The sequence below is a fragment of the Micropterus salmoides genome, unplaced genomic scaffold, assembly GCF_014851395.1.
Source record: "Micropterus salmoides isolate LMB-PRFRI ecotype aquatic unplaced genomic scaffold, ASM1485139v1 Ms_hic_scaffold_13, whole genome shotgun sequence".
NCBI classification, from domain to species: Eukaryota; Metazoa; Chordata; class Actinopteri; order Centrarchiformes; family Centrarchidae; genus Micropterus; species Micropterus salmoides.
The window spans coordinates 24,340,179-24,360,615 of NW_024040374.1; the positions used below are offsets into that span (position 1 = coordinate 24,340,179).

The window sequence follows — 20,437 nt, forward strand, 5'->3', positions numbered from 1 at the left end:
CATGTAGGTACATGTATGCACGGATATAGGTACATGTATGCACGGATATAGGTACATGTATGCACGGATATAGGTACATGTATTTACGGATATAGGTACATGTATGCACGGATATAGGTACACATGTAGGTACATGTATGCACGGATATAGGTACATGTATGCACGGATATAGGTACACATGTAGGTACATGTATGCACGGATATAGGTACATGTATGTACGGATATAGGTACATGTATGCACGGATATAGGTACACATGTAGGTACATGTATGCACGGATATAGGTACACATGTAGGTACATGTATGCACGGATATAGGTACATGTATGCACGGATATAGGTACACATGTAGGTACATGTATGCACGGATATAGGTACACATGTAGGTACATGTATGTACGGATATAGGTACATGTATGCACGGATATAGGTACATGTATGCACGGATATAGGTACATGTATGTACGGATATAGGTACATGTATGCACGGATATAGGTACACATGTAGGTACATGTATGCACGGATATAGGTACATGTATGCACGGATATAGGTACACATGTAGGTACATGTATGCACGGATATAGGTACATGTATGTACGGATATAGGTACATGTATGCACGGATATAGGTACACATGTAGGTACATGTATGCACGGATATAGGTACACATATATGCATATATGTACATATAATATAGGAAAACGGCCAATTTTATATATGTCACATATATTAAAAACCTATATCAAAACCTATATTAAAACATATATGTTTATATAGGTTCTTTCCATGTGGGTATGTACGTTGACTGGAAATTAGCATATAATATTAATTATTATCAGAAGTGATCGCTCCTCCAATTGCAGATACATAATATTATTTTTACTGAGCGTTTAGAAACACTCTATCAAGATTTAACGGGGTCCTTCTGGCTCCGTGATAGAAATGTATGGGGGACCCCTGCATGCCTTATTTACACTATTGGTTATGCCTGAATGGACAGAAATATGAAAATAATTTGCGACGGTAGTCTGTGACGCGCTGTTACTACGACACACTTTGTGGAAGCGGTGCTCTGAGCAGCAGGGAGGCCGCACGGTTACAGACTGAACTGTGTGTTGAGGTCGGGTTTCTTCTGCAGCTGAATGGCGCCGCCACAGCAGTCACATCCAGCTGCAAAGCCCGCCGTTAGATTTTGGACCAAGCCAGGACAAGGAGAGGTGAAGGTATGACACCTAGCGTCCACTACACGGCTGCGAGCTGCATGCAGGCTCTCTATTAACGCACACATCATTTCGAGTTCACGCCATGAATTTCTTGGAAAGCTCCCAAAACCACAGTCATAGTTCCGTTTTTATTTTTGTTGAAGTGAAAGCCGGAATGAAGGAAAGATAATGTCCTGACATGTAGTAACGTTTGCTGGTCTTTATTATTTTGAAACAAAAACAAGACCAAACAAATAAAACAAAAAATAAACGAGCGACAACAATTCCAGTCTTCCTCTCATGGGATGCTGAATAAATGGAAGAAAAGGGGCATGTGTGTGAACATGGTGCTCACGCTGAAAAATCTGAGAGGTCATCCAAACACCGCTGTGCTGCTCTGTACGGGCTGAAAGGCAATTTCAACAGGTGTTTCTCATTAACTAGCAACGCCATTGTGACGTCACTGACAGGGGCGCGGCCGGGAATGCAACATGGCGGATGAACCCGAGAAAGCAGCACTTCCCCGCCCTTTGTGATGAACAGGAATAAGGTTAATAAAAATAAAAGCTGTTATTGTTTTGTTAAATTGTTGACAGGCAAACTGGCCCTCCATACAAAACACTATTTAAACTGTATTGTCAATATTTAAGAATCATAATCAAATGATTCCTTGATTCCATAACCAAATTTCCTTGTCAAACAGTGGTTCTCAAACTTTTTCAGCTCAAGGACCCCTAAACTGACCATGGACCCCCATTTGAAAAGATTTGGTTCCAGGATCGCCCATCTGATAGAATTTTGACTTTCAGATCACTGTGTGAGCACCATGTATCACCAACAATACATTTTAAGCTATAATTTCATTACTGTTGCATTACACTTGAACTGTAGTGCAGCTTAAACAATACTATTTTATTAAATAACTTACACTCGTGATTTTTCTTATTGCAAAACCATTTAAAATATTAATTTGTACTTGTAATGTTTGATTTTAACACGCCTGTTCATTCATACACATCTACAACATACCAAGCGCATGCAACGTCTCCAACAGATTATTAAAAAATCACTGACAGCAAATTGGTGCACAGCATCAGAATGTGTCCAGTTATATGAGTCAGCATTGCACATTAGTTGATACCTTTTATATAAAATCCTGAGGTTTTATAAGACAATAGCAGCTTGGACATTAAAAGCATCTTCATATTCTCAGCGAGAGACATGTTGTCAGGGCTGTCCCAGCAGAAGCAGAAGCAGAAGAAGCAGAAGATATACTTTATACTTTAAACAGATGTGGACCAATGATAAAAGAGTTTGTTAGTTTAGATGTACAGCACCAACTTAATACTGCAGACTGACAGTAAATTCATTCATATAAAATTCTCAATTGGCTTGCACCATGTGCTCCTCTTTGCTCGGTCCATTAGTTAAGGAAGTGGCTGAGGTCCTCGTGAATTTCAGCTTCATCCCAGGGTCCCTGGATGTTGTCCTTGTGTCTCTGCAGCCTCACTAGCAGAAGCGGGCAGAGCAATGTAACACTCCCCAAGGCCAGGGCTAAGAGCACGGCTCCCCCTGGCGACTGGGACCCCAGGCCACCTACCCCTCCGATACACACAACCACACACAACCCCATAAACTGGCTAGGGGCGTTCTCCCTCAACCTCTGCAGCAGGCAGGGCCACAGGGCAAACACCATCAGGGCACAGCTGAGCATGGCAAAGGTGTGCAGAGCCCCGGGCAACCTCGAGGCTAAACACACTGAGGCAAACAGGGCTGCATTTAGGGAGAGGCTGCCAGGGGGTGAGGGCTGGGCGTACGGGAATGACACCAGGTGGGCCAGCAGCATCACAGCAGACATGGCATACACAGTGTCGGTGCTCACAGACTCTGTTAGTGTCTTTAGAACTGGTGAGAATCCAAAGGTGAAGGAAAGAAAAATAGCGGCACTCTGTAAGTCAGCCAGACGGGTCCGAGGCTCACAGCCTGATTCAACTTGAGACGTCAAGGCTTGGTGCAGTCCATAACCCAGCAGGGCGCAGACCAGGCTGGTCCACAACAGCGTCTCAGGGGGCAGCAGACCCTGCAAGGAAAGCAGAGACATGTATTAAGCATTTGTACACCATTCTACAGAGTTAAGGCACAGTGTAGACTTTCTAAAGCATCACCTGCTCCATGTAGAGCCAAAGGGTGATAAAAATGGCCACACAGGACAGCTGCTGTCCCACAAAGCCTGCTTCTTTCACCACAGCCCAGTAGCGGTACTGCCGGATGCCCTCATTCCTCCGCAATTCCTCCAGGAACCGCTGGTCCACATAGTTATCTGGGAATGGCTGGCGCTCCCACAGCACCTTCCGCCAGGGCACAGCTGGACCTGGGACACTGTCTGGCCCCATCACCCTGACTGCACATACACAACACACACGGTCACATTTTTGAGTAAGAATTGCACCCATCCACTGCTCAAAGTGGTGGAATTCAAAATTCAACATTTACCATTACTGTACCAGATAGACAAGGCTAGACTACCAGCTGGGTCTTCCCTGAGGCCCGAAACCCCCAAAAGCTCCAGGCTCATCAGGGCCGTAGGGTGGGTACTGCTTTATGACCTGATATAATGGTCTTGTCTCAAAGTGGGGCCCCACTGTGCCAAGTCATTAGTATCAAGACCCTTATTATTGCAGTTTGGAGCTTACATATCGCATATTCCTACATTTGTTTGTAGTACTACAATATTATTTACAGTATTTCACGTCAAACCTGGGAAAAAATAGTATTCCGGCATAGAAAAATTGCATACATTTAACAGAGTGGGAAGCCTAATACTTTAAATAAAAAAATAAAATAAAATATATATATATATATATATATATATATATAAAGTTAAGTATATTTATCAAGGGTTTGCCATCAATGTTAATTAACGTTATTGTGACAAATCAGCCGTGAAACGTTACAGCATTTCACCTGAATACAGATAGCTTCAATTCGCTTGAAGCTTTCCATAGCTTGGAAGCTAATGAGCTATCTGTCATACAATCGCTTTGTTGCATTAATAGTTTCAACAACTCTAACCGTGTCGGATCAGATCTGGACTTTACTTTACTTGTAACGCTGCGTTAGCTGTCAGGTGAGCCAGTCTATCCTGAACAGGGTTTTGACGGTTGACCGGTGCTGTTAGCATGAAACTACCAATACGTCCGGCGTTGACACGACAATACAACCAGACATGCCACGTGTGTGAACATTACCACGCTGACGACCTGTTATAATATCTCCCAAAATATCTCAAAATGTTTCAACCTACCTGAGAAAGGATTTTATTCGGCGCCGAGGCTACAATCTCATCATGTCATTATACCGGAAGTGAAGCATTCTATCAAAGCTCACAGCGCCCCCTGTTGTTGGAGTATTTTTAAAAAGCACGTTACCAAATGTCAAATCTATACGGATAACTTCGTCTTTTTCTTTGACAAGGTGTCTTTGGTGAACATACGTGGACCCTTCTCTACGGAGATTATTAGACCACAGACCAACACGCCTACAAACAGGTAAACTAAACTTTTTCAAATTATTCTCATGATGCTGAAGGTTAGTATCCCCCTTGAAGACGTTTCCTATGTTGACTGTGCATTCAACAATAACCTAATCTATATTTTGTCAAATAGCAGGATCCTATTGCACAGACCACAGCCCTCTGTCTCCTATATGACAAGTCAGGCAGCCAGTAAACCTGTCCGCTTCAGCACAGTGTCAAAGGAAGCACCAGCCACCATGGTAAATTCTGCCAAGACAAAATCTTGCATTATGTCTCTTTACCAATACACATGTAATTGCCCTATAATCTTATGATGAGGTGTCTCTTACATATAACCCATGTTTGACTCTTGTTGCAGACAGGATCAAGTCTCAACAAAGACAGTGTTTCCAGAATGAATGGATTATCCCCACACCGTCTGATAGGCCCGTAAGTGTCGTGAATCAAAGCGTGATACTGTGAGGATGAGTGATGCGGACGACACCAAAACCCACTTCCTTTCCTTTTAGTTCTCCTGGGCTGCGTCCGCTGTGCTTAGCAGGGGTGTCAGGTTCTGCAGTGAAGGAGTGTCTAATCATCAGATCTGTGCAGCCCCAGATTCAGAAGAAGACACCTGATGGTCAGCTCAGTGATTTAATCACTTCTACTTCATCTGAGCTTGACGAAGCCCCAGCTTTCACACAGGTATCGGCATGTTTGATACACACACACACAGTCTCCACATACAGTAAAATAACTCAGCTCAGCAGGAACACCATAGCACACAGAAGTCAAGAAAAACATCTGTTTGTTTAATTCATACACATTTACAACTACAGGACATTAGTTGAATAAATACTTTATAACGTCACATTCCCTCTTCCCCCACTGCTCTGTCAGGGTAGTAAAAATAATTTTTCAAAGACAGCGTGGCTGTTGACTCAGAGACTTTAACGATTCCTTACTCAGTAACTTAAAAATACATTTAACATGTGTGTAGTCTTTTATATTTGTATTACTTTGGAGCACTTTAAATAAACCAGAAGCTGGCTTTAACTTCATATTATGAATCCATCACTTAGAAGTCAAACAAAGACTTACAGAATCTCAACATAAAGTTCTTCAATTAAACACTGGAAACCACAGTAAGATCAAGCGGGCAGAGGAATTAAGGATGGTAGTAAGCACTTAAACTAAGGCAGAGGATGGCCATTTGTTACTACCATAGATGTAATACATACATACTGTATGGCAAAACTGTATTAGTTTATAACAATTAGACAGCTCAAGGTTTGATTTTACAGCACTTCCAGCATGAGGCTGTTTAATTGTGAAGGCATGAACTCACTGTCTGATCTTTATCTTACAGTACAGGGCAAACTCAGAAGATGGAGATGGTGCAGCTCAATGTTAACAATAAAAGAAGTCATCTCAGCAACCATGAACACAAGCCATGGTAGCGTCTTAATACTATACAAGCAACCAAAGAGATAAAACCCTCTTGAGAAGTGCTCCTTTACTCACATATCAGGACAAGTTGTGGACCCGTTTCTGGTGGGCCCCCCATAAAGGGCCCATTATGTTAAATCATGCTCCAGGAATATGAAGACAAAAAACAAAAATGTTGTTCCGTGGCATCAGAGGCAGTAAAATGATCAGATGTTAGTTTGTAATGATGACTAATAAAATATGAATATCAAACAAAATACACACATTTAAAAAGAATGCTGACGTGGCCAAGGCAGCGAATGGCTTGCACATATTAAGCTGAGCAGTGCACCCCATGTAGCAGTGGTAATGACCTTCCAGGTGTCGGCGAAATAGAAATAGACTTCTGTCACCACAGAGACAGGCAGGCTCAACATCTTCGCACTGTAGGTTCCTGTAAGCAGACACCCGCCAGCAGTCAGGGTAGCCGAGGTTGCTGCCATGTCGGCCACAAGTCATGGCAGAGCAGACTAGGGCAGCAGTCATTAAGAGTTTTGAAGACGGCCTGTTTTCTCCCACTCTATGGTCCCTCGGGTGCCAAAGAGCGGCATTAGCAGCGTGGCCCTGCCTAAACACCTGACTTTTCAGTTGAAAGGGAAAGTGTGACTGAGCAATGTCCATGGAAATGGGAGAAATATTCAGAGGTCTCACACACAAAAGGCAAAAAGGGTGGCAGCTAAATACAAATACACTAAAGTGTCTTAGGAACACAATGAGTGCATCTTTGTGAGTAGCTAATGTATGGGGGAAGGCATGCCTGCAATCCACTTCCCACTCCTGTTTGTGCAGAAATAAATCCAATTCTTCAGACACATATCATTTCTTCATCTAGTTTAGCTTGAATAAAAACATGTCCAAAGAAGAGAGGACATTTTTGCAACAGGTCTGGTAACTTTAGGCTCCGTTAGAAAAGTAGTATCATCATAAACGCGCATGTTATGGCACTTTCTGTGGGGAATTAAAGCAGCTGGGGAGGACTATAAAACAATCCACAAGTTTTCAAGAGAGACGAAGAGACTTTTCTCTGTAGCAAAGACACTATATTTGCAATGTAGTGGAGCTGACAGCTATAAGTTCCTGCTCCAAACCAGGAGCTCCAGTGGACAGAAGACCAGAGTAACAATGCTGCTAACTTTGTTATTAAGAATGTCAAATTGTCTGTCTGTTTGTGTATGTGTGCGTGCATATGTATGTGTATAGCTGACACCTTGTATTAAAAGTCACAAACCAGGAGATTTGCTGAAAAGATTCCAAAGGTATCAGTGGCCAAGTGCATTACTTCCTCCCCCCCCCCCCCACTTGGGGTGATGTTATGAACGGACTTTCCTTTTATCTTCAAACAGTGAGCGGACTAGGTAGACCTGAAGCGCCGATATCAACATCATAACAATGAGATTGACCACCGACCACAAGTTCACCCTGTCAAAGTTACTCTCCTGGAGGTTTCTGTCGCGAGCCTCGAACGCCCGCAGCAACGTCTGGATCTGCACACTTTTGCCCAGTCGAGCCTTCACGTTGTTGATGGTGTCCTGACGGAAGAGGAGACACACGTCAGATTGAATCTGAGAAAAACTTTCACATACACTGTTTCTCTGATGTGCCTGACACTAAATTTACTAAATGCACAAACTTACAAAGCAGAGTAATCAAAATCAGAGTTGGGTCTCTGGGGGCAGGTTTGAGTTTGTAAACAAAGCAGTTAAATCGGGTGTGTTCCTTCTTCCATGAGACAACAACTTCCTGCACATCTGGAAGAGGGATTTCCCTCTTGTGAGGCCTCTGTGACCTCTGACACAAATTCAGGGAGTGTCTGGTGGAGGGGCAGTGCAGGCTACTGTGGTGCAATCTGAAACAATTGGCTGCCCTCAGCCAATAGGTGACAGTTCATTATATTGTCTATTCTTGTGACACTCCTTGTGACTATATTTGGATGTCGACATGGGTCCCGTTGTCCCACACCGCGTGTGATGCCATGCGTTTCCGCTACTGCCTCGCTGCAGGGGGCGGTGCTGCTGCTGCTTGATAGCGTGACCTCCCCAGAGGCTGAACTCATGTGTCTGTGCTGGACACTAGAGAAAAAACTCTGTTGTTAAAAGCCTTTCTCTGTTCAGCCTCTACCCGAATATCTTTGGTTTAGAGTCACTCCTGTGCTCCTGTTCATACTTTGAAATACCGGCTTAATTTTATGGTTCTACTAACTGAACATTTCCTGTTGTTGCTGCTTCATATTAAAAGCTCACCAGCAGCATGCTTTTATTGTGAAGAGGCTACAGGAAATGAAATGTGTTTATCACCAAGTTAGCTTTGTTATCTGTGCTTTTATTTAATTTTATCTTCCAGATATGGATATATTCTGCTCTATTTTGGTCAGCAGATCCGTTTGAAATATTACAGGGAGGACAAGTAGCCTACAAACAGAAACAGCCACAGTGAGCTGAAACGTGCTGGAGGTCTTAAGACTGGTTTGCACCAATAAGGGTTCATTTAATCTAAGATCAGTTCTAGTCAGAGCACAACTAGGTTTAAAATAAGTAAACCCAGATTTAAAAGCAAGCAGAGCTCTGTTGCACAATTAAGAAAGTTTAGCAAACCCAAGTTTATTGATGTAAACCAAAATTAAATACTTAAAAATCAATGAAGAGATGCTTGCTTACCCAAATTAAAATTTATTAATTCATACACGTGCTGTCTGGACGTAATAAGTAGACTATAAAAGATTAACTGTTAACTTCCGGCGGCTGTACTCTGTATGCCTTAACAACATTGTTTGCTAGCTAAATCTAAAAAGTTAATCAGCCTACTCATGATGGCTCGGTCCAAAAAGGTCCTTTGAGAAAAACATGTTGGCCGAGTGAATGGAGGTTTGGCCAAATAAGATTTAAAAAGACAGACAACAGCAGAGTAAGGAATAAACAGACTGCCTGGCAGTAACTGACAGACTGTTCATTTCTTTCCCTGCCATGTTTTACAATTGGTTCCTGTTCAGCTCCGTAAAAAGTTTCCTGCTGAACTGGAATCTTGAGGGAAATTCCACAGATTGATAAACTCATTGGGTTGAGTCTGTCCCCTAACCTTCTTCAAGGAATTTAATTAGTTTGGTCAATCCATCTCAAAAAGGCAGCCATTTTAAAAGTCAAACCTCCTGAAGTGTATGTTTAAATTTAATACTGGATCGCATTTTAAATTGGGTTTTAAAGTTTTGGTGCAGCACGATTCAGTTTAATCTAGGTTTAAATAATAAAAAAAAAATAATAATAATAATTTTGAATCTTTTTTAAAATTTTAAGATAGTTTTAAAGTTCGGTGCAACATAATTTATAGTTAAACCATGATTTAATCTGATTAAAAACGTAACACTTGTTGGTGCAACCCAGCCTTACTGTGTTTGTGACTAGCATGCCTTCAACACGTCATGAAGGTCAACACCTTTACCTTGCTGTGCAGTGCTGTGGAAAACCGCGTCATGACTACCTCCCCTATTATGAAAAAACTCTTTATGTGGTGCAATTTTGTTGGCAGCCTGTTGGGTCACTTTGTACCCTCTATGTCATCCTGAGAGCATAGGTGGCACAGTGACAATTTTCTCAGTGGCAGACAAGGGAGGGACAAAGTCTAAAACGTACAGTGAGAATAAAACAAACACTGTCGATAAGTTTGATCTACTCACCAGTGCCAATAAGGCTCTAAAGTTCCCACACAAACAAACCTATTAGACAACACACTTCATCTTTTCTGAATAACGTAACACGTGGTCCATGTCAGACTGGCTGCACCCTCACCATAATGTCTTCCAGCTTCATGTCCAGTATGTCTGTTCCGTGGACGTACTCCTTCCAGTCATCTGGGTCTTCATCTGCATCCATGTTGTCCAGGATCAACTCAAAGAAGATGAGCTTCTCTGAGACGGAACTGAACGTGTTGTCAAAGCAGAACATGTAGTCTCCATCCTCAGTTTCAATACTGGAGGGAAGCACAGGCAGTAAGAGCTTGCACAATGAATGATAAGTAATGCAATGTCTCCCAGATCGCCTCTGTAACTTACGTGTGCACTCCATCTGACTTGCGGTAGTCACTGAACAGCAATTCGCCAGAGGGAGAGGAGATTAAGAAGTCGACATCAAGACCTGCACCATCTAATACCTGTGGACATTTGAGGACATTCACACATGAGAAACTGTTAGAAAATTGAGAGACATTAAAATGATAATGCAAGTTTGCGTGGGTTGTAGCAAGCAGCACTTGATTTACGTATTAATTTATTTCATACATTAAATGTGAGGAATGCTAGTTTTTCCACTCAAGGTCTCCCTCGTTCTCCACTGGAAGTGATAAGCCTGGATACCTTGTCCTCCATGGAAGACACTACAACAGATATACAATGCTTGGGATGTCTCCCCCAGGCAATAACAAATGGCAACTCCCTGACATCGCCTAAAGTCTAGCTGGATACACCAGAAAGTCCAACACAGAGATTCATACTAAGCTGCACAGTAACTGGCATAACAGGTTCAGAAGAATATGAAAATCGAGGTGTGTGAGCCTCATAACTCTTGCGCAAATGATATTTTGATTTAACACAGCAGTTTGCCAGTGTGATTTGTATGTGGTCTGCATTAATGTCATCTGCAAACGAGAACCATAACACATAGAAAACGTGAACAATAAAAAGGGACAATCAACATGATCCGACTTTGGCAGGTTACAGTTAGAGGTTACGGTCTTACACAAGATTATCCAAATTATGTGAGTCTTTATGACCTGATATTCAATCTCCAGTGAGGCATCTTTCTTCATGGTCTGGTAGAAACACTCCTTGCGACCAGCGGGTAGAGTGAACGTGAAGTCACTGTCCGAAGACTGAGAGAAGTGAGCCAGCACCACAAACCTCTCCGAGACCAGAGCGACAAACACAGACAGTGCCCACAAAATTACCCGGTCTACCTCCATAGTCAAGCCTGCGTGCCTTAAAGTCCAAAAGAAACAAAGCGGCGGTACAGTGTTTCAGTAAGTAAGCAGCGCAGCGGCTAGTTCTGTTCGCCCAAACTTCACTCAGTTCTCGGCACTGTCGGAAAGTTCAGGACCCCGCCGGTTTAAAACAACACATATTTATTTAAAATAGTATTGGATAAATTCACTTCTCTATTTTTAGTTACTCAAATTAAGCAAATTTCTGTATCGTATTTATCATTCGATATATGATGCATACAATAAAATCGTACGGGCACTTTTTTAGGGGTCTTCTCAAAATGCATTCTGGGATATGTAGTTCTTCTGGTCCGTGTGGCGTAAACAGAAGGAATCAGCCTCATTTTCACCGCATTGCTTACGGCTTATTATAGAGTGTATTCAAAAGTCAATTTCTTCCTTTTAATAAGAAAAGTGCAATTGACCATTACAAGCTAAACATGTAAAGAAGAAAGCCATGATTGACAATATATAGGCCTACATGTATAAATATGTGTTTTTTGGTTGTTATTTTTTTTTCTTTTCAAGACTCTACAAATCAAAAAAATATATAGTATAGTAGTTTAATGAAAAATCCCTACAAAATATTCATATTCATATATAAATATTAAATGAAGAGGTGGAAATGATTGCACCTCTGATAAAGATAGACTAATACAATGTAGGTGCATTGAGCCTTGGGCTTTAATAACAAATTATTGTGTTTGAAATGTCTTTTCAGGATTTTCAAATATATATATATATATATATATATATATGACTATGAGGTTTCTTTTGCGATGCAGAAAAAAGTACACTGTGTTCACATTCCTTCAAGCACTCACCACACACCACATCAAGTGAGTAATTGCCTTAACAAAAAACGACTGTATCAACACTTAACACTAAAACGTTTGGTGGTTAATGCTTGTGCAATAACTTACTAACATTGCCTACTTTATTAACTGATTTGCTTATCAAGAAAAGGCTGACGCGTCCTGCTCCACAGTCACCAACTCATCCCCAGTCCAGGGGGCGGGGATTGTCCGCAGATACGGTGTCGCTACGTGTCCTATGATTGGTCAACAAATCCACAGCTCGGATTTAATTGGTCGGACGTGAAGCAGGGGTTGAACTCACCGAGAGCTAGCTACCCGTCAACAACAGTGGTTACTAAAGCTGAGAAAGAGGCGGACAACTGGTCCGCACAATGAAAATTAGCACGCGTCAAGTGTAGGGTTTAGCCACAGAAGGCAGTCGTTTGTTCATTTGTAATTAAAAACAGGCCCTCAGCCAACAAAAAGCCTGTCTTCGGTGTATTGTGAAGATTAGAAAAAAACCCAAAGAGCGAGGATGTTGGTCCCCGCGGGAAGATAATGAAGAGGCTGCGCGTTTTGTTGGTGTGCCTCATTGTAGCTCTCCTGTGCTGGTAAGCTTACCCCACATCTCCAATCACATCATTAATGGCATGCATGTCGGACAAATGACGCAACAATAGGCGAATCACGTTTAATGATAATTATACTGTCTGTCTCATAGCTTTGTCTTCTACCTATCCGTCAGTCATCAGTGTGCACTGACAGTCAGGAATCCTCCTTGCTAACTTTCACAGCTAACATTATCAGCTAGTTAATGTGTGGTGTGATGTGTAGTTGACCTCTGATGTTAAGTCATGGTTTTGTCGATACTTGACATAACTGGTTGATGACGTCTGTTGTTTAAATGGTTTATTGTGGGTTAGTGGATTAACGTTAGCTATCCAGCTGTTGAATAGCAGCACAGCTAGCTAAGTAAACCCAAACCAGTGAAGTTGGTTTGTGACTGCAAACCTTACTGTCTGGTGGCTAATTATACTGGAAATGTTAATGGCGAGCTTTGTATCCTTTCTGATAAGGATATTTAATGATACAATCGTAGTTTTCTCTCCAGGTAACGTGGGGCTTCAACTCACTCCATTATTTCACTATAGGTTATATTCCAATTAATTTAATTATCCCTCTTGAAAATTCCCCCCAAATCGTGCTAAATCCACATAATCAGCTAGCAAAGTCCAAACTGAAATCTTAAAATTATTTAGATGGTCTGGGCAACAGATTTGGACCCAGAATGACTCAATTTGCAATCTTTTGAAAAAAGGAAAAGCAGACATGAATAATGCAGACTATGTTGGCATTGTTAGCCTAATTAATAAATTACTAAAAAAGCAAGTAATGAGCAATGTTCAAAATTAAATGGATTAAATTTCTGTCAGTTGACCAAAAAGAGTAGTTACTCATCACTCCTTACATAATAATCACTGCAAAACTCTGAGGAGCTAGACTGTACAGTCTCTATAAAGGTGAAAATGCAGTGTAAAATGATATTTGTACAAACATGACGGATCTGTTATTACAAAAGTTGCACTATGAAACACAGTGTGTGGTGTGGTTCCTCTCTAGAGTATATGCAGACAGAGGTGACATCTGGTAGATTAGCTCATGAATTTGTGTAATCTCAGAGGCACGAAGCAGGTAACAATATGCAGGGTTTGTGAAATGGGATTAACAGGCTAGCATGCCACCTTTAATCCAGATTGGTGATTTAGGGGCAGCAAATCATTCAGTGTTTTGCCTGCTGATTGTTGTTTTTGTTCTCCACTGTCCTAGTCATTTGTTTGTGTAAAACTATTCACCGCCACTTTTCTTGACAATATATTGGGTTAGATGTTTTTTTTGTTCATGCTAGTCATAATAATTAGTTGAAAAATAAACACCTTTTGTTTCAATATTAATAATAGAAAGCAACATTCTAAACTTTTGTTTTAAAACTTCAACAACCGAGCTGTTCCAGAAAACGTAGTACTCTTGCATAAGATGTGTAGGCCGAGTCTCTTCTTTTGTTATAATGTTTCCAGGAAATGATACCTTAATACCTGTGCTGTCAGTAGAGAGCAGTGGTTCTATAGTGGTAACATAGGCTGTAATGATCTTATCCATTTCATACCTCATCATTATGGTCTAAAACCAGTAGTGTTTTTTTTCGTCCTTCCTTTTTCCTCAGAGCATCGAAAACACATTTTAAATCTCATGTTTTATTGAGTGTAAGAAGAATGAGCCTTATTTAATGCCCTCATCAATAAGTAAAACTTCATCCAATACACAATTTGGTGTACTGGATGCAAAAGAATGCAAACTAGTATGTCTAAATATTTGGTCAGACTGAAAAGAAAAATCCTACTCACTCACCCAGACTATGATAAATTCATGTCTTAGTCTCTGTATGATCACATTTTCATCGATTAGCATATTTAAGTATTCAGGTGTTGCTCGCATAAGATTTAGTGTATGTTTTTGAAAGACAGAAACATGAGAACATGAAAACACAGCAGTTAGGCAGAACAGGGTCCTGCTATGTATCTTCTGAAGGCCAGTGAAACAGGGACACTGACTGAGGGATCAACATATTCATTTATATTCAGGATGGTCCATGGGAATATTGTAAATTTAATTCATGAGTGAGACGGCCTTCGCTAGAAATATTAGATTCAAGTACGGCCTTGCACGCCAGGTGTGTGCTTGGTGCACCCTTTCACTTTCCCACACGCTAACTAATGGCCATGCAACAACATGCACAGACTTCATTACTAATGCAAACCCTCTTTAGTGTGCTGCTGTCGGCTTCTCGTGCCTCCGTGCCAACTCTCACACGTCCCAGTGGGAACAGAGAAATGGGGAATGCAGTCCTTGCAGTAATCCAAAGGTTTCCAAGGCAGCAGTAATTTTAGACAGAAAGGGACTCTGTATTAGGAGGCCAGTGGCAACTCCCCACCCCAAACTATGGGGGGCATCATTCTGTCGTCGTGATTCACCTGCTGCTTTTTAATAACCCTGTGCTGCTCAACATGGTCACTGCTAATGTTGTTATTTACCGTTCAGATTCTAGGCTTTTATTTGTTATGTAAAGTGTTCTATATGTTACTGTGAGACTGCTGTTGCTGCTCAGCTAGAGAACTTTATGCTGCAGTGCTCAGAAAGGGTGTGGGTGTGTGTGTGCGTGTGTGTCATGCTGCCCCTTCACTCACATAGTCGGCAACAGGGATCTTACTGTGTGTACTGTGTGCCAGCTCAGGCTGTTGACATCACCGGAGAAAGTTTTGAGAGCATGGGAGTGTTTGTGTGTAGGTGCACATTTCCAGCCAGGTTGCCTCTCAGTAATGATAGCTTACTGTTCACATATATTTTCTCCCTGTTTCGATTTTTACTTTAGTGCCTAGACGTGTTGCTGAGTGTGGCGTGTCAGCACTCCCCTTTGTGCTAACACAACTCTCACGGCAGGTTACAAACTGACAGAACTCGTTGTTGGACTTTCAGGCATCTTTCTGCTTATTGTATAATCTCTCAAACCCCAAAAAATTGGGTTCATTGCATTGGTACAGGAGCATGCTCTACAAAAATAGCTGCATGTTTTGTCATCATCTCATTCTGTCCCTGTGTCATAGGCTTATTAGTTTCACAGCCATTTGAAGATTATTGTTGTTATGTAACACGATAAGAACGCAAGAGATAACTCTGCAGCCAACTGACCAACTGTGAATTTTATGGTATATTCCATTTGACTGCAGACACTTTCTAACCATCCACAGCATAACAAAACTATCATAGCATTACAATTCTCTGAGCATGTGCTGGTAAGAAGTAGTTGTCCATGCAGTGATGTTAAATTTGAAAAATCTTCTAAATCCCCTGATTGTTGCTATTTAGCGCTCTTGTGTTCTCGAAGAAGGTTTTTTCTTGTCCAACCTCTTTCCTTTCCTGGGGGGGGGCGACTGCAGCGGTGTGGAAGTGGTGTGGTTACAAAAGATAAGATGAACAACAAACCACCGTAATGGTTAAGACTGTAACAACAAAAGGGGCCAAGACGATCAACTTATTTCACCACCTCAAGCAGAAGCACGCGGTTGGGTACGAGGAGAGCACAAAATCCTGTGTGGAGAGCTCAACAGCTATTTCAATATTTTGTCATATCATCAACAATATCATATGCTGAAATACCGTGAAATATTGTGATATTATTTTAGAGGCATATCGCCCAGCCCTCTTGTGTACCTCTGTTTTCTCTTTCACCCCACACACACACACTCACACACACACTTTGAATTGTTGTAAACAAACAAAGACTTAAAAACTTTTGACTGTGTGCCCCTCTGTCTCTGACGGCATCAAAGGAAATGTGAGAGATGTACAAAGAAGGAAGCCAGGGTAGAGAGAGGACCCCCTCTCGCTAAAATGACTGTGTTCTGACCACATTTCTTTTTGGGAAAGTTGTTACAGAAGTAAGATTTGCCTTGCGTTGCCCATGTGTGCCAGTGTCCAGGGAAACTGTAGTCACGGATAGCTTCTATTTCCAAACAGTATCTGTACTGGGCAGTGAAAGTAAATGAGTGTTTGGGACTTGAAGGTAAAATCGAAGTGGAAAGTAACAACGCCTGCCGTGTTGCTTACTGTGGCCTTTTCCTGAAACTCGTCAACTCTCAGCTACTCAGTCAGTTCATCCAACTGCCTTGTTGCTTTTATGGTCCTGTAATACTGTATGTATGGCCACTGTGATTTACTGCATGTGTGTCCATACACATGGTTATTTTTTCTCTCCTGTTAGTGCTGCCTTCATTAGTCGACTCCCTTTGGTGTTCTTGCATAGTACATATTGTCCGGCTGTATGCCTGGGCCTTGTATGTGCAGTCTAGTCAAAGGGTGAAGGAGTATCTCAAATATGAAGGTGTATAACTCTGGAATTTACCTTGCGTTTCCCTATTTCAGATGTTTGAACAGCATGTTTGCCGCATTCTCACTTCATGTTGAGCCATAGTCTGGTGGTCAGAGGAGTATGATCAATAAGTGGTTTCTCTTATGTGGTCTGAAGGACATTAACATTAATTTATTATGAGCTACAGACGTCTAAACCCACTTTGATACTTACTTATGTATAAGCACCACATCCTGTACTGTCACCATGTGCAAGTCATGTGCATGTGTGCACATGGATGCACAGATAAGGGCTGTGGCTTGTTTTCCAAAGCTTTCTTGACTAACTTTCTGAGCAAGGACCCAGCATATCTCAACCCTCAAATGAATGGTATCAAAGGTACTCTTTCTTTCTTTTTTCTTAAACATAGACATTTAAACTATTGAGTAACTTACAATGAAGTGACGTGGATGTGTTACTAAAGCAAAACAACAAAAAAGCCCCAAAGCTATCTGTCAGAGCAAATATGAATAATCACACCCCGGCCTCTTGTTCTAAGACATCGCTGTTTGTCTTTTCTCTTAAGTTGAAGTGTCTCTTGTTCCAGAATTCAATTTGGAAAATGGATAAGGGATGAGATGTCTAAACAGTAAATGGCAAACATTGGCTGGTCTCAGGCTTGTTATGTTTTATTTTATATCATTTGTGAAAAAAAGTTGAGTTTCTTTGTGTTTTTAACCGACAAAATAAGCAATTTGGAAACATCACTTTGTTAAAGGAACGAAGAACAGGCACTTGGGGTTAGCTTTTTTTAATAAGCTAAATTAACTAAATATTATTATCTATTGAATAATTATACAATGATATATCTTGTTTTGGGGTTGTGATGGCGCATAGATAAGATGCTTGCCTTTGGCGTGGGAAACCCGGGTTCGATTCCCACTGTGAGACCTCCACCATTGTGTCCCTGAGCAAGACACTTAATCCCTAATGCTCCAGAGGTGTGCAACCTCTGACATGTATCGCAATTGTAAGTCGCTTTGGATAAAAACGTCAGCTAAATGTAATGTAAATGTTTTGCTTGTGACTCTGGTTGGCAGGTTGTTAAACGTAGAAATGAGGTTTATTAAAATCCTCTAGATAAGAAGAATTCCTTTTGTCTGACTGAGAGACTGGTCTGTTCCGCTGCCGGGCCAGTGGATCCATTTTGCCTTGTAAATTTAGTGATAAAACGTTCCCTTTCCTTGACCGTCTTTCTGTTGTTGTTGTAGCCTGCCAGAGTTTACCACCACGGGCTGGCTAGTTTTATGTGAGGAGACAGATCTGAACCGGCAGTCCAGAGCACACTATTGTTCCTGCCCGCTGGCCATGGAGACTGCTGAGCACATTCAGCACTCTGGCCTGCCGGCCTTCCTGTCTCCCAAGTACAAAGCTTTCTGTATAGCCCGACCCATATGGAATTTTTAAGTCAGACACCGATTTCGATATTTGCGGATTTTAAAATCCGATAGCCGATATATCGGCCGATATTCTTTCCTCCCCTTATTTTAAGAAACGCATAACATAAACAAAGATTATCCCTAACCTTTGTTATATTGAGACCTCACCAAGATACCATGACATAATGCAGTTTAAAAAATACTTTGTTATTGTTAAATAGAACTTTGAACAAAAGTACAACATCCATAGCTCCAGGTTGACTGCGGTCAGCTGATGTTTTGTTCTGTGGTGCTGCAGTGTTTTGAACAGAGGAGCTGCTGCGCGCCCTCTGGTGGGCAAACTATGCAACACTCATGACATGAGGGAAGGATCTGACTCTCTGTTTCTCTTTTTTTAATAGTCATATATCGACTGTTATTAATTCCAATGCAGATATATCTGCAAGTAACTTATATCGGCCTATAATATCTGCAAAACGATAAATTGTTCGGTCTCTAGCTTTCTGTATGTTAATGCTTTACACGAGTAACACGAGTAATGTGAAGTAGTTAGAGTGAGTCTACACCTGAGGTAGATCCAGGGTTGGGTGAAATGAGCACATCAAGGAAAGCGCTTAGCTGTAGGGCTGGGTGCAGAGAACGATCTCGTATCCAGATAGCAATAAAATTGGAATACATAATGAACACAGGATGCTTGTACAGAGGATGGTTTGTGCAGTCATAATCCAGTCAGACTGCAGTTTATAATATAGCTTGTTAGGCTGCAGTTTCTTTTGACTCCTGACAACTGAGCTAAACAGAATCATCGATTAGTTGAGAGAGAAAGAACAATGAGTAGAGTTGTATTAGTCTACTTTATCTGTGTTTACTTGAACATAGCTGCACTCTTTAGAAGTAAGTTAATGTGGAAGTAACAACTGGATAACGACCAAAACAGATCTGCCTTAAAATCACAGTATTTTGGGTGAAGACGGGTATCACTGAGAATATTGTAAAGCAGAGACATACGGCCAGTCTCTATGAGGTGTCTTGTTAATTATTTAATTTTTTGGCCTTAAATAACAACAAAAAGCGGAGGGATAAAGGACTGAGTGTCTTCTGTTTCAGTTTTGTGTTAGTCCCTCTAGTCTCTCACTTCCTTTACTCAGAAACGTCTTCAGTAGGCTCCTTTTCCAAGGTAAACCTTCAACTGTTACTCTGCAACTGTATTTGATAATTGTCCCACACCGCATATTAACATATTTTTGTATTGTGAATGTTGTGCATTGTGTCCGTGTAGGTTTGTTAATAAAAAGAGCATGACATGAATTGTTGAAAAGCTTGCAGTTGTCTGCGGTGGGCCCCCTTGCAAAAAAAAAATTTTTAATTTTATTTTCTGGCAGCAGGAACTTCTTTGCAGGATCCTGTTGCCCACGTAATATTTTTCTGGGAATAGGTAGGCTTGCAGTGAAAGTTGAATGCAGGCCTGTAGCCTGAGGCTCTGTCAGTGGTTAGAATGAAATTGCCACTGTTTACTGTGTGAGGGAGTGAATAGTGTTCTGAAGGTGGAGATTGTAAGGTCTTAAAGGCGTCAGAACGCTAACATAGTGTTAATGCCTGTGTTTCCCTGTGTGAGAAGAGGGAGTGGCAAAGGGTAGAGAGTTGATTGATTTGACTATTTAAGTTATAATTAAGTTTCAACTTTTTTATTTTATTTAACTTTTTGTGGCTTACCAATAAACATCTTTTCAGAGTAATTTAACAGTGCAAGTGGTTTCCCATGGTTTTATGGTACGTTGTCTTCAAGTTCAAAAATCAAAAAAAAATAAATCAATATATATATATATATATTTTTTTTAACACATCTCAATTCTGACAGCTGGATACTGTATTTACTCGGACTTTCTGATAGTTCATTACACTCAAATTCGGGCTTGCTTTGCTTTTTCCTGTGCTTCTAGAGAAAGACACTATTTTCCCCCTCCTGGAAATGCTGTGGTTTCTTGTCTTCCCTTCCCCCTCTCTGGCTCACTGCTCTTCACTGTTTACCCTTTGCAGCTACCAAATGGTTTTCATGCTTATACTGCAAGTGGTGGTCCATTTCTCTCCTTTTTCTTTGTTGATGGTTGAGTCTTGAATGCAGAGAG

At 41.2% G+C, this 20,437-nt stretch overlaps 3 protein-coding genes across 7 annotated transcripts in view; 1 reads left to right on the plus strand and 2 right to left on the minus strand.

Annotated features, from left to right (window-relative positions):
* Window positions 1-1,409: 1,409 nt before the first annotated feature.
* pigc (phosphatidylinositol glycan anchor biosynthesis, class C) lies at window positions 1,410-4,596 on the minus strand. Of its 2 annotated transcripts, none has more exons than XM_038716417.1 (3): window positions 4,510-4,596; window positions 3,371-3,606; window positions 1,410-3,285 (listed from the first exon to the last, which is right to left on the minus strand). In XM_038716417.1, the coding sequence occupies exons 2-3, from the start codon at window positions 3,596-3,598 to the stop codon at window positions 2,629-2,631; spliced, it is 885 nt and encodes a 294-aa protein (XP_038572345.1). In that variant the 5' UTR covers window positions 3,599-3,606; window positions 4,510-4,596; the 3' UTR covers window positions 1,410-2,628. The 2 variants fall into 2 exon arrangements, with proteins under 2 accessions (XP_038572345.1, XP_038572346.1); XM_038716418.1 differs by lacking the exon at window positions 4,510-4,596 and adding an exon at window positions 4,309-4,429.
* A 914-nt stretch (window positions 4,597-5,510) lies between these two features.
* Window positions 5,511-11,278, minus strand: tmed5 (transmembrane p24 trafficking protein 5). Its single transcript, XM_038716419.1, has 4 exons — window positions 10,966-11,278; window positions 10,250-10,347; window positions 9,987-10,167; window positions 5,511-7,736 (listed from the first exon to the last, which is right to left on the minus strand). Exons 1-4 carry the CDS (start codon window positions 11,152-11,154, stop codon window positions 7,518-7,520), a joined length of 687 nt encoding a protein of 228 aa, XP_038572347.1. The 5' UTR covers window positions 11,155-11,278; the 3' UTR covers window positions 5,511-7,517.
* Window positions 11,279-12,289: 1,011 nt separating this feature from the next.
* The window catches only part of suco (SUN domain containing ossification factor), a 41,417-nt gene continuing 33,269 nt past the window's right edge, over window positions 12,290-20,437 (plus strand). For 2 of the 4 annotated variants that reach the window (XM_038716420.1, XM_038716422.1), the window contains exon 1: window positions 12,291-12,580. In XM_038716420.1, the coding sequence (XP_038572348.1) occupies window positions 12,528-12,580 (53 nt within the window). In that variant the 5' untranslated portion in view covers window positions 12,291-12,527. Of the gene's footprint in view, window positions 12,581-20,437 lie in introns of all 4 variants that reach the window. The other 2 variants (XM_038716421.1, XM_038716423.1) reach the window with 2 other exon arrangements.